The sequence below is a fragment of the Anoplopoma fimbria genome, chromosome 20 (genome assembly GCF_027596085.1).
Source record: "Anoplopoma fimbria isolate UVic2021 breed Golden Eagle Sablefish chromosome 20, Afim_UVic_2022, whole genome shotgun sequence".
NCBI classification, from domain to species: Eukaryota; Metazoa; Chordata; class Actinopteri; order Perciformes; family Anoplopomatidae; genus Anoplopoma; species Anoplopoma fimbria.
This window is the reverse complement of record NC_072468.1, coordinates 6,950,212-6,964,997: the sequence shown is the minus strand read 5'-3', so window position 1 is coordinate 6,964,997 and position 14,786 is coordinate 6,950,212. Positions and strand designations below refer to the sequence as shown.

Genomic DNA, 14,786 nt, shown 5'->3' with positions numbered 1-14,786 from the left:
TACGCAGGGGGGAAACGTTCTGTTAACAAATTCCCTACTTTTGAAAGTCGAACTTTGGCAAGCATTGGAAATTAAAGCCCATTTAAATGAGCCATCTCCTTTCGTAGGCATCTTCTCATTTAATTAATGTTATAATTTGCTGAAATCTGGAGAAAAAAAAAAACTTTCACTTTATTATTTGTTTATTATCGCCACTAACCTATACAATTATACCCAATGCATGTTCAACTTGTGTTTTACTTTCAAATGACAAAATCAATCGAGATAAATGCTAAAAGAGTCTCAGACTTTATCAAACCTTTAAACAGAAACGAATAGAATCTTAATTGCACTTCATTCATGCAAGAGATCCACATGCACCACACACCAGGCAGCCAAGTATTGCAAATGTAGTCTGTGACTGTTGGTTTTCTAGCAAGTTGAATGGCGCCATCTAATGTCCAATACAAAGACCACAAGTGAAGTGTTTCATGGAGCTCCAAACTGGACTCAAAGAAACAAATTAGTTTTTTCTTGCTCTACTTGAAGCTTATGTAGACTGTAAAGGTCTAAGTAATCAGATTTTGCTGGGGGGCTCGGGAGGCAGCAACCAGGCTTTGAAGTGACCATAAAAGTGGGCAGAGTGAACTCCCTAATTTGAAATTTAACTGTAATAGACAAAGAGTTATCAGTGTTGCAGCATAATCCTGACCCCTGTTTGTTTTGCTGAATAAACTGAATAAATAAATAAATGCTTCCTTTTCACGCGGCACGCTCCTCCTCATCACGCTCAACGTGTTTAGTTTTTTTTTTTTACCCCTGTGGGGTAATCGATGTGTCAGCGTTTTCACGGCCGGCTGCCGGGATTCAGACTTACGCCTCGCTCTCGAGGGGCTCGGTGGCGCGGGGGGTTAACGTGGTGTCGTGTTGGAGAGAGCAAAGACACTGGGGCCGACAACGGGGTCTTCTACTATTCTGGCCACATGTCCACTCCTCTTTCCCGCAGGCCTGACACTTGTAGATGCCGGACAGGAAAGCGACCAACTCCCCCTACCCGTTTACCCTCTCCTTCAGCTTTATCCAACTCAGAAAATGACCCCACTCCGCCCCAGTCAGGAGATACGGCACAATTTGGTGGCAACTGTGACAGCCGCAAAGCATGATCCTAACCTCTTCCACCACTAAACTCCAACATCAGCTACCGGGGGCCACGGAAGACGCAGGCAAACAAACAGTGAGGACATAAAAGAGATGTGATGCGCCGTATAACGTTTTAATAACTTTGTTGCTCCACATCTGAAATGCAAACACATTAAACTGGACACAGTGCCCATCTCATTAAACACACAGCAGTGTAAACATTATCTACCCCCCCCCCCCCTCTCTCCACACTTGCATAAACTTACACAAAGACCTCATTGCCTTTCTGCATCCCTGCATCCATCCTACGGATGCCACCAACAAGCCTCGGGAGTTCTTCTACGAGGGTGTTTAATGCGTCCCGCGGGGCACCGGAGACAGTGAGATGTGGCTATAGCACACAGAGGATCCCAGTCAAGGACACAGGCAGCATCACTCACTCCGCCATTATTTGCTCATATTTAAAGCTGGGGCTACCTGAGGGACTGGAGCTACACATGCAGAGGAGGATGGTGTGATTTCAGAGTCCGACGGGTGTGCTGAGCGACTGAGAGCTAAAGGAGACACAACACAGGGAGAGGGAGAGAGAGAGAGAGTAAGAGAGAGAGGGAGGGAGTGACGGAGGGCTTTATATGTCAGCCCGGTGATACCAGCGTTTTTATGGCCGAATATTTTTCCTCTTGTCAGAGCTGGATAAGGAATCACCATAAGGTTGGGGAGCATGAATATTGCCCTTGAGGGCCCACTGTGGCTGCTCCTGTTTATGGTTGACTAGCAATCAGCCACCGATTCAGGACCCGCAACCCCTCATCCATCCACGTCAGCAATTAATCAATTAAACGGGCAGTTGGGGAGGGGTGGGGATCGGCTAGGTGTGTTAATACAATAGCCTGTTAAGGTTGATGTAATTTCATCACTAATGTCAGCCATTCATCACGGCTTATTATCTGTTTTCGCATAGACAACGGTCAATATCACTTCATAAATCTGAGAATCATCTGGATCTTGTGGTATTAAGCCCGAAGGATGCTGAACATGCTGAGCATGATGGACCGCAGAGAATGAGGCTCCAATTTAACAAGCAGTACTGAAACAAGTGGCACACATGATGTGACATACTATGAAACGGGAAGGGGAACCTTATTCATAAAAATGACAACTCACAAACACCATCTGTTTTGGCCTTAGATACTGTGTGTTTGATTATATACAAATTCACATCCCAAACTGTCCTTGTACTGTGCAGAGAGTGAAGCCAAAGAAACTTCACATTGTACATTCTGTGTCTGGTTCGTCCTCATGGGTTGAAAATAACAATAGATAAAGCACACGCTGTGGATCCTTGCTCGGCCTGTAGACCCCATTTTGGGAACAAATATATGAATTACCTCGCCTGTTTAAAATATCATGTAGTATTATTTTATCAAGATGGAAAACTTGTGTGTGTGTGTGTGTGTGTGTGTGTGTGTGTGTGTGTGTGTGTGTGTGTGTGTGTGTGTGTGTGTGTGTGTGTGTGTGTGTGTGTGTGTGTGTGTGTGTGTGTGTGTGTGTGTGTGTGTGTGTGTGTGTGTGTGTGTGTGTGTGTGTGTGTGTGTGTGTGTGTGTGTGTGTGTGTGTGTGTGTGTGTGTGTGTGTGTGAAAGGGTGTAAATAGCCGGCACTGTGTAGGAGGAGGCCCTGTCCGCTTGTGTGCCTCGCATGAGCATGTGTGGGCCAGACCACATGTGATACACAAAGAGAGAGTGGTACTTGGCGTACCGATGGATAAGAAGGCTGCTATCACTAACAATGTTTTTTTTGGACTCAAGCCACTGACAGTAGACAGTTTGTGCCAGTATTTCATAACTTGAAATGTCACCATTTTTCAAGGCCAAAATATCCCAAAAACTTACAAAGACTCAGTGTTTCTCTGAGATTTTCATCCCAGTTATGGAGGGGGAAAAGAAGGCCCTTGGACACAACATTGGGATAATACTGGTAATGGGACGTATTATAATCCCGCTGCTGGATTACAAACCTGTTTGTTCTAGCTCTTACAATGTGTTTTTGATGCCAATCCATTTTAGACATTCTCTTCCACACCTAGCTGTTTTCCTCCAGGCTGGGCTGCTGAAGTTGTGTTCTTGTGTAGCTCATTGAGGCACAGTAAGTAATACCGCGCTATACAAATGAACTTGACTTGACCTATATACTAATCATAACCATAATCCATGCATAATTGTTTGGAGTCTGATCAAATTGTTTCATTAGACCTAAGAGCTTACCTCAGACAAGCAGCATAGTGTTGATTAATTCGACAATAAATACAGTATGTAATCAAACAAACCACATCATATCCATCATATCAATTGGACAGCGCAAACTGGCTGACATCCAATTTCACAGAGGGCCAATACCTGCCCCGTATATCGGCCCCTAATGCGACTAACAGTTTCAGTCAGACGCAAAGAGCCTCCCTTCCACCCAGGCCAACATTTCCCCAGCACTCCCAGCAGGAACATCAGCTCAATTACGATGATGGCAATGACTGATTGCGTTTTACCTCTCCCCCGTTCCCCCAATAAGTCTGGCCATCACACAGAAAGAGAGGGGGGAGAGAGAGAGAGAGACGGAAGAAGAAGAGGGAGACGGAGACCAAGATATGAGCTACAAGCATCCCAGATGCCAGTCTCTGGGACGACATCAAACGTTGTGGTGGCAGACTCGCCGCGAAAATAATCCATACCTACAGGAAGTCAATTAAAAAGTGCCAGGGGAGATTAAGAGCAGCGTGACAGCTTTTCGTCAGGCCACGGGTTTGTCTGGGGAGGGGGGGGGGAACCGGCGCGCTGCGTGTTTCTGCTGTGAGCGCGTGGAAGGTAAAGTGTGTGCATTGGTAGTAAAGACATGTTGGAAAGCGGGCGGCGGCGGCGGAAGGAGGAGGCCGTTGCCGAAACACCCTTAAAAGCCCCCTCATGAATATTAAAAAGGCCCTTGGCAGCCGGCAGCTCCGCCACAAGTTTGCAAACCGGCGTAATGTGTCTGTTTGCACGGAGGAAGGGCTCAGTCCGGATATCAATTAAATCAAGCGTTGTCAGTCTGATGGCCCTCTCAATGGAAGGACAGCCCATTCCCCTCTACACATCAGCTCAGCTTTGTGTCAACCATCCATCTCTCATCCTCCCCTTCCCTTCCTCCTCTCTTCCTCCCCCTCTCTCTCCCTCCCTCTCCGTCTCTCAAGCAGCCGGTAACTGAATGCACAAATTACTCTCCCCTCCACCTTTAACTCCCACTAAATCTTTCCCCTTTTCCACTTTGCTGAGCCGGGATATTTTATTCCTCCATCAAATATGCATCCCATTAATTAAGTTAAATTACTCCTGACTGCCAAATATCCCCTGCCCCGATGGGTGTCAACACAGAAATGCATGACTGTGAACCTGCAATGACACGGCCCCAACACTTAAACGTGAGTTACGGCCTTTTGCCGCTCTATCCATGGGCAGATTACCAGACACTTTGGGCCGCTGGAATTAAGCGCCGTTTTGCTCCTTCCCCTCCACCCAGCTTTTTAATAAGTGCACAATGGATGACACTCGCACTTCTGACAATGAGGGGACTGATATTTTAATTACACCCCTTTTTTCATCTGCCTTCCTCTTCATCTTTTAATTGCTGTTGTTAATCACTCATTAACTTTCCCCTCTTTAGGTTTTTCTTTTTTTTCTCCTACAATATACCTTTGACATGATTAACTCTATAGAATAGATTGTTCAGCAACATTTTTTAAATAATTCAACCACTTTAAAGGATAAAGTTTGTACTTCTTTTGTGGGGACTTTGTTAGGAGGGGGAGGCGAAAACTTTGCTCATGTTTCGCTATGGGGCTAATTCGCCTTTGTTAGCTGATATTAATCCTAAGAAGGTAAATTCAAAGTGTAAAAAAATGCAATCAAGATAGGGTCGTGTAAGGTAAAAAGTTTCTGATACTGGAACGCCTTCATAGCAAAGTAGGTACAACATGTAAAGTCCTCTTTCTCCCCCATTTTTAGTCTCTCTTCACTGTCAAATAAAAAGGCAAAAAAATAATAGAATTAAGATTACTACTCTATTCTATTTACGACTTCATTTTTGTCCTGCAAGTCCTGCAAGTTGAGATTTAATGAAAACAAAAAGTGATAAAAAGCTGAGAATGGCTGAGACCACAAGAAGTTTAATGTTTTTAGAAAGGGAAACTACTGAGATCATACATAGTGTGGACAATAGCCTCTTAAGTTAGACGGTCCTCCAGAGTAGTATAACTTACTACCATAAGCCTATGTGCTGTGCTGGCTCCCTAGCTTAACCACTGATCTTGCCGTTTAGTGTCTGGACCCAGTGTTTGTTTTTGTTTTTGTCTATGATTAAAGTGAAACACTCTGATTATGAAGCCCCCAGGCCCCTGTTCTGGGCCCACTAAAGAATATGAGATTGTTATTAAAAGCTAATGGGACTGATCTGCTGACAGAGATTTCTTCCTTTTGTCTGTGGCGCTCCGAGATGCTGTGCAGGGTCCCATTCAAACTCTTCAAAAGCATCCTTTCACCAACACGAGACTGACTGAGCAAACAGACTTATCTCCCTCAAGTACTTGTGCTGTGTTATTTGAAACACAAATCTAATAGCATTCATCGCCTTTCTGCTGAGTATTGGGCCTGTAATCCAAACCGGACTAATGAAGCCATATGTTTGTTGTCATCTCTTCAGCTGAAAGACATCTGCGAGGACGCGACACTTGTGAGGAAATAAAGTTTGACAATCCGGCTTCAAAACAAGTATAAAAAGTGTTTAACTGTCCACTGGTGGATTTATATTGATACATCGATGCTGTCCGGAGTTGAGTTCTCTCTCTTTCTCTCTCTCTTTTTCATCTCTTGCTTTTTTTGTCTGTGTGTGCCTGTGCATGAGTGTGTTTCTATTGCAAAAAACATTAATTTTACAAACATCAGCCCAAGGCTACTAAACACATCCAATCCATTATGCTGCGCTTTATCGTGTTATGGGGGGTAACGGGCTGTAAAGCTGTCTCGGTCATAAAGAGCGATCGCAGAGTGCCGAGTCAAACCAGAATGCCGAGCTCTCCAAGCCGTACGCAGCCCTCGTTATCATCGGAACAGCTCCGTCACATACTTAACCTTTCCAGACCAGCCTTTCTGCATTATTTTCCAAATGACCTTTAGCGTTACTTATTTCATTTCCGATAATGGCACACTAAATTTAGTTAAATGCATCAGAGCAGAATGTGTTTATTTTGGTGAAGGTGGACTACACTGACTGACAAGGACCATGTTCCCAGACACAGACTCTTAAGTGTCCAAGGCAGTAAACATCAATACATCTTCCTGATGGGACTGAATACCGGGCCCTGCGTCTGATAAGCACTAATAAATTAGATAGATCAAAACAAGTAAAAAAGGGCCATATCCATTTCGATAAAGAACACATGTATACGTATGATATTTAAGTATGTGGTTGCCACTTTATCTGTACAGAAGTTCAGGGAGATACTTGAGGAGACAGCACCTGCGTCAAGGTTAGCTTGCAGCTCAGATTTCTAGTCTTCGCCTACACCTGTTCTACGTTTCAATGTGTAAATAAAGTGTTCTCTTTGGTTGCGGCTGCATTAGCCATGCAAGAGGATATGGGTGGCAGGGAACCTGGGCGTCAGAAGCTCGCCCGTAATGCATCCTGGTACATGTAGGCACTGCCAGCAGCAGGACAACTCAGTTTTCTCGGTCAATAAAGCACGCAGGAGTTTGTTGCTTCAACTGACTACTTTTAATATCAACACTGATTGGACTTCCACATAAAAGGAGGCAAACTCTCCCTTAAATGTCTTAGATTATTCTCACTTTACATGCCTTTAAGTGCATTTTTACAGGCATCTGAGGGTTGACAAAAGTACTATGTAGAAATACATATATTCAGTGTTTGCATCTGTTTTTGTGTGTTAATGAATTCAAAAGCAGGCTTCCAGGTCCTGCCAACACATGGTGCACGCTCTTGGTCACACAGAGCTTAAACATGTACGACATTATGAGCTTTCACAAGGTCTAACTCTAACATAAATGCGTAGCTACCCTCGAGCTGTTCTATCGCAGACACAATCCCTCAGCCTGTAAGGAGCAGTGCGTTTCACGCCCTTGCTGTATGAGCGGAGGGGGGTTGGGGTGGAGGGATCTTAGCGAAAATCGCTAATGTACGTGATGATTAAGTGTAACTCAAATACCGAGTGTGTTGTTCATAGGCCTGACAGGCAGTAATTTGGTGTATTATATTCTGCGGTTTTAATTGCACGCCACCAACGTGTCCCTCTGACACGTTATGAAGCGATGATGTACAATTATTTCGGGGCGGCGGGAGATCAGTGGAGTGACATTATAATCATCCTCATAGGGATCCCTCTCTTCATCTGCAACAACCATTAATGTTTAAATGGGAGGAAGGGAGGGAAAAAAAAGGAAAAAACATAAAAATAGTTCTCAGGGAGTTCTAACCAGAATCTGTTTGAGGATTATAGAGAATCACGTCAGGGGAGAAGGAGAGGGGTGTGGATAGACAATAGAGGGGCTGAGTTAAGTGACGGCTCTCTCTGGATAAGCAGCAAGCTAAGATGCTCCTCCACTGTCACTGCTGGGCCTCACACTACTCATACAGGCCCGGGCATTAAGGCACATTACAGAGGATGAGCCACGCAGGGCGGAACTGATGGGCTATTCTGGGAACAGACCAGACAATCTCACAAGACAGGGGGGACATAAAAACCCTGACATGAGCCAGCCCCATCCTGTTAACAGTCAAATCACACACACAACACCCAACATGAAATCATGACTATATATACTCTCTCCAACACTAAGTCAAGAGAACTGAGACGAGAGAGGGAGGGGGAAAAACACAATGCAGCCTCCTCCACATAGAAGACAAACTTTAGCACGTTGCAAACTTTTTTGTGTGTTGTGAGAAAGCAAAGGTTTTTTTTAAGTTTTGTTCAAATTCCTGTAGTGACCCTAGGAAACGGGCAGCTTATGACCCATAATCATAACACGGCAGTCCACAAGAGGACAATCCATGTCCATGATAGTGTTAATACTTCCAAGGCCCGGGCTGAGATATTAAACCAATGCCTCAAAGCATTTAGACTGTTTATGCATAATTTAACACCTACAACAGCACTGGATGTCCATTGCATCTTTGGGGAGGACGAGAAAGCGGGAGGCTGGAAATGCTGAATCCAGGGCCTTTCCGTTAGATGATGGAGGAGAGGAGGAGGAGGCTCATTAAGTGGCCCAAGACCCACTGTGGACAAAACACGCCGAGAGGAAATGCAAGGAATCTGCCGTCTCACATGCTGGAATTTTTTTTTCTTCGACCAATTAAATATGAGAAATCTTATCTTGTATGCTAACAGCCAATTTGTGTTTTTCTGCTGTTTTTGCACCTTAAGAGTTCTTTATAGGCAAATTAAGACGGAGCAGTCCGTTTCAAAACAAAGACACATGTAGGCAAATAGATGGGCAGAGGCGTGGACACGGATGTGTAGAGGAAGTGAGAGAAACGGCAAGGCAGAGACAGAAAGCCTATAAAGTGTTAGGGATGATGAGCGAGGCACTGACCAGCCCACTCAGGTTTGACTGGCAGCATGGTCAAGGGTTCCAATCTGTCCTGGCCTCGCATTTGCATTTGTTAATTAAATGCCACAACAATATGATCTTTAACTATCAACCAGTTCAACAAGTGCGCCTAAGCTAAAGTGAGGTGGACAGCCGAGGTGCAGCACCTCCGTTCGATCACTGCGTCAGGGCCAAGATAATCTTCTAGTCTGAAACTTTAACAAGGAAAACAAGGCAATCGATGGCATGGTGGGGGGAAAGAAAAAGAAAAGAAAAAGAAAGAAAAATAACACACAAACAATATGCTGAGCCGGTGCTCTGAACAAAATGGCAATAAACTAAAGCAGCAAAACTCCATCTCCCGTGGAGGCCCAAGAGTCTGTGAGCATGGAATAAATTAATGAAACACAAATATTATATTGAAAAAAAAAAAGCAGCCCCAAGATAGTCTTGTGTTAATTGAAATGATTAATGGTGATTATAAAAAAAAATATATATATCTGGACAAACTTTTTTTTCTGGTTAAGAAATGTTGCCCCGTCATCAGCACCCGCAGGAGAATGCAGAACTTAATCGCACCATAATCTCACTTTAAAACATTATTATACCCCGAAACACGGCGGTCCATTAGTAACATGCTTTAGATTCAGGTTAAGGACATACCATCAAACGTGAGAAGTTTAAGGAAAGGGGAGCAGGCTACGTGTATGTATGGCTCTGGCCTTAATGAGGGTGTTTCTGGGGGTTTCTTTGTGTTTGCTGCTCTTTAGTCAAGAGGAGGGATGGCCCGGTGATCAGTCAGTACTGAAAGCACACACAGGGCCGATTTGTCACCGCCGGCTGGCACTGGCAGCACTCGGCTCCTCCATCCGCATGATTTGTGAAACCAGGGGCTGTATTTAGTAGTCCCATTTAAAGGCATATTGGGAAACTGCTCTGTCTGTACGTACGTGCGCGTATGTGCGTGCTTGTGTGTGTGCGTGAGCGGATGTGAAGCTAGACGACGCTTGGTCAAAGCCCAAACACATTTGCAGCACTCGGGAGAAGAGGGGGTTTTTTTTCCAGCTGGAGGGCTTGTGAAACATGAGCCTTTCCTCTCATTAAAGGAGAAGCTGTGTTTAAACCAAAGCTTGTTTGCTCCTGCTGTAATATGTTTGCGAGAAAACATCAGCGGAAGCAAATAAACACGTTGGCTCTGCTCGGCTTTAAAAGAACAAAAAAAATCGGCCCGCGACTGAACTAAATGGAACGGTTTACACAGAATTACGCAGAGGGAGAAACTAATAACTCCACATATGTCTTCATCTGAGCGCGAGTGTAGCCGCAGAAGCTCGATGGCACAAAGCTGGAAATCCCACAATTTACTCTATTCCCCGACTGCATGTTAAACAGCTTAACACGTCCATTTGAACATGGCAAGGCAGTGAGGAGGTCTACCGCGGGACTGAAACGAGCTGAGCACAACATATGGTCTACATGTAGGGGGGTACAATGTAGTGGGGTATTACTGTACTCCTGCACTACTGGGTTATTTATAGGCTCGTGGTTACCTACATAAACCTGCAATTAGGATTATTTGTACAGCTGAAACAAAAGGGTAGGTAGAATCAATTCTGATTTATTTTAGCTTTAATTCAGGAGGAACGTTGACCAGGAGCAATACATTTGTCTTTTTAAGAAAAGGCCTTGGGGCAGTTAAAGGTTAGAGAACATTATTCACACATGAAAGTGTGAATATTACTGAAATGCTTGGGTTGTTTTTGGACTGTGTCTAGCTATTGTCAGTGTTAAATAGCCTTTAAATTGATTCCTTTCTTTCCTAAATGTATTAAGAGTTTCAACCATAATATTAAATTTGCCATGATTCTCTAAAGACAGAAAAAAATATATCTTTTGGATTATCATCTCATTTAGTCAGTGTGTGGAAGGTTTTAATGTTCCTTTTTTTTTTATTTTTTTTTTACAGATTGAAATCTCAGGATTTTTTGACAAGGAATCTACATCAGAACAGAATCACTTCTCTCAGTGTGGTCGGGCAGGGTTAAATTGGATTGAATTATGAATTAGCTCGAGACAAATGCAATTTAAAGTGGGCTGTACAAAAGATAATTAGCAGATCGCTCTGTAGACACCGAAATGAAACCTTCCTTCACCTGACGGGAGGAACACAACCACACGCTGGCTGTCTCTGTTGTTTGTTTCTCAATTTCAATTGCAAACAACAAAGCTATGCCTAAATATGTTTCCATATATGTATGTGTATATATATATGAGACGCTTATAAAAAGGTTGCAGGTAATGTTACTGTATAGAGTGGGAAAGTCTGTTCAGTTGTCTAATGAGTTGACCACCGTCGGTCTCCAAACTTACTTAAGTTGTAACGTACCAAAGCCTTCCCCTTTTCCAATCTTTTTTTTAACATGTTGGTCCTTGTCACTCACCCACAGATGTCGCACTTGTACTCTCTCATGCCGAGGTGTCTCTTCACGTGGTTCCTGGCGTCTCCCAGCTGAGCAGTCGCAAAGTTGCAGATCTTACACATGAAGGGCTTGGATCCTGTCAGACAAAGATATGGAGAGAGTTCATATCCAACAATAATATTATGTTTGAAAGAAAGAGGTGGCAATTGTAATAAAGCATGACTACATAGCCGCTGGGCAGAAATCAGATTTTTACATTACGGATCATTTTTCATTGCCAGGCATGTAAGACTGTTATTAGTTCTGTGCGAGGACTTCAACCTACTTCAGAGCCACAAAATGACTCCAGAATTATAAAGAAACAGATGCCCTTACTAGAGTCCCCAGAAAAAATACTACAGTCACACTCCGAGTGCCAGGCGTCTCTTCTTTCACTCTCTATCTATCCTTGTCACTCTCCTTCATCTCTTACCTACTCTTCCTTTGCCTGTGGATGCGTAAATTGGATTCCAAAGGTCAGGGCGAATACGTAAATCAATTCCGAGTGCGCTCACTACCTCCCATTCCATCATTAAAGCGCTAATCACTCTGGCGGGCTTCTCAGGGAGGTTTCTCCCTAATTATTGTCATTAATAAGTCCGGGGGGGGGCGGGGTAGCGTTTGAAAGAGTGGCAGAGCCTCTGCCCACCATCCGTCATCTAAGAGCAGAGCTGCGAGGGCTGATGGCCTGCGCTATCTGTGTGACGCACAAACATCAACCAGCTCAAGTTAAAAAGGAGGGAATAGTCCTTCAGAATTTGGTAAATAAAAATGTTTTGTATTAAATAAAATCACTTAAATCATTAGTTTTAACAAATAATACTAAACTTTTAATTCAGCCATATAAGTTGCTAAAGCCTACACTTCATCACAGGAATATAAACAAATGCATTTGGTAAAAAATAAAATGGATATTTTGTTTGGCAGGCTGGGCCAGATTCAGGCCAGCATCACACACTGCGACATTCTTTATTAAGGTGGCAGCCCGGTGTATCCACGTACGCGTCTTTGAGCAAAACCCTCACCGTCTCTCAGTGAATATCCCAAGACGCTCTACAATATTTATTCCAGGGGCAGCCGCTGATTTGATTAAGCACTTTGTGTAGATTACTAATTTGTTCATACACGGTTCACTTGCTGTGAGCTGGAAGTACGACACATCGAATTTTAAGCCGGTAACGAAGATTGAAAGGAAAGCGTGTGCTAACAAGGCACCATAAACATGGCGGTGGGTGGGGGGGCTTTACCGTTGCCCAGCCGGCCTCTTCATCTCACATGTCCCTACAGTACACACAAATCTCTACACAGTCACAAATAAAAGGCGGATAAACACATAAAACCCCCTATACATAAACACACTTCACACCTAAATGTGCAGCCACTTTCACACACACAAATCACACAACGCCATCATCAACACCCCTAAAAACAAACAACAACAAAAAAGACAGACATGCACGCTCACACCACACCCACCACCACCACCACCACACACCGATACGCACCTACATCTAGATTCGGAACCCCACCTCACACCTATGAATGTGCATGCAGACGCACACACATTAAATTCATAAGACATAACCACCCATGGACAAACAGAAGGAGAGACAATCACTCACACACACACACACACACACACACACACACACACACACACACACACACACACAACCTAAAAGTTGAGGTGAGAGAGAGGCGTGTGGGGAGCTGATTTGTCCAGATGGCTGGCTGAGTATGAGACATGGCAGAGAGGAGGGAGATGTAACGTCCCTCAGTTCCCACATCTTATCACATTAATACTCCACCACTCCACTTAAACAGCCTCCGTGAAACTGAAATTGACCATCAATGCGGTGTCATGTTAAATTAATATTGCCATCCACATAGGGGCGATGTGGCTCCCTCACATCCCAGATGAGACAGGGAATGACTAATTCATTTCCTGAGAGGAGAGGAGAACCTCATGTAATGTTTCACTCACACACACACACACACACACATACACACACACACAAGGTGATGTCTTAAGCCTTGCACATGCCACACACTCCTGTCATATCCTTGGCTTTAATCTTCAGGTTTGGATGAAGTGAATTATACATGACAAGTTCATATAAACAAATGTGTATTTCTTTCTACAAACAGGTAAAATACACTGTTAGCTCTTGAGAGTGTCCGGCTTCAATACTACCTCACAGTTTACGCATCAAGCTCTGTTTAAGTTATCGTAATCTGTCACACACAGGGTTACAGATATCCAGTCAAAGTGTATCTTTATCTATTACTTTGTTTTCAATTACTGTAGTCCACCAATATATCTATTTTGCATTGCATTGAGTGGATTAGAGCATGGTTAACGTAGTACCACATGATCCTATATGTGGAAACTTCCCCTGTGCACATCAGCACAAACCATAGGAATATACTGTAACTGCAAGCTAGAGGGGAGGAGAGGGAGAGCTCTCCCACTAGAGCTGGACATTATAAAGATATCATATCAATATCACGATACGAGACTAGGTATTGTCTTAGATTTTGGATATCGTAAAAATGGCATAAGTGTTGTCTTTTCCTGGTTCCTGGTTCCTTACAGTAAATCTTACTGATGATTACTTATCAAAAATCTAATTGTTTAAATATCTTGTGAAGGCACGAAAAGTCAACCACACAATATCTTTGCATTATTGATATGAAGGTATTTGGTCAAAACTATTGTGATATTTGATATTCTCCATGTCACCCAGCCTGATCTCCCATTTCCCAAACACAGAGTTTTAACTCAAGTAAATAAAAGCAAACAACTTTTAAAATATGTGGCTGCATATAGACATTTTTGGGTTTGTTTTTTTACAAATGTGTAATGTCTTCTTTGGCTCTGGAGGAAACAAAAAAACAACATAGTTTTTCACACCGTGTTCATAAACTGATTGGTCCTCCTCATGATGAACAAACTGAACTGCTTGTGTGAAATTGGTGGAGAAAGATTACTTTTCATTCTGTCATTCACTATGTTGCACACCTGTTAATAATCATTTTACAACATTAAACAATAAAAATCAAAATTATATATTTGGAAATAGGCCGTTGCACAGGCACTTTCCATTTCATACAAGGCCATCCCAAATCACGATGTCTGGTGGCAGACATTGCTTTCAGTAGAGATCTTATTTACACATTATGTTCTAAGCGTGTTTTTTAATACTTTTATACTTCATATAATATAAAATCCACTAAATAACTTTAAGGATTCAAAGTACTTCAGTATTAAAATCTAATATGCTTGTTAATTCTACCTGTTCTACAGTTTTACTTTTGAGTAATATCTACAAACACACATCACATCCTGTGTGCGAGCCTGCGTGCATGGCATGTGTGTCCATTACTTTAGGGCTCAGTCTGAGGTCAGACAGCTCACTCCAGTGAAAAAGTGACCAATTTACCTCAAAATGCAAATTTCCAGCCGTACCCTCATTGGCAAAATAAAAGCATGTGTACGCGTTTCCTTTAAGGGACAAATTGACAAATCTGTGTGCAGCCTCCCACCACCGTCTCCTGATTTCACTGATTAATCAAGT

At 43.2% G+C, this 14,786-nt stretch overlaps 1 protein-coding gene across 2 annotated transcripts in view; it reads right to left on the bottom strand.

Moving 5' to 3' along the window:
* The window catches only part of znf407 (zinc finger protein 407), a 139,566-nt gene that overhangs the window by 117,902 nt on the left and 6,878 nt on the right, over positions 1-14,786 (bottom strand). For both annotated transcript variants that reach the window (XM_054621362.1, XM_054621361.1), the window contains one exon: positions 11,191-11,305. In XM_054621362.1, coding sequence (XP_054477337.1) covers positions 11,191-11,305 — 115 coding nt within the window. The remainder of the gene's footprint in view (positions 1-11,190; positions 11,306-14,786) is intronic.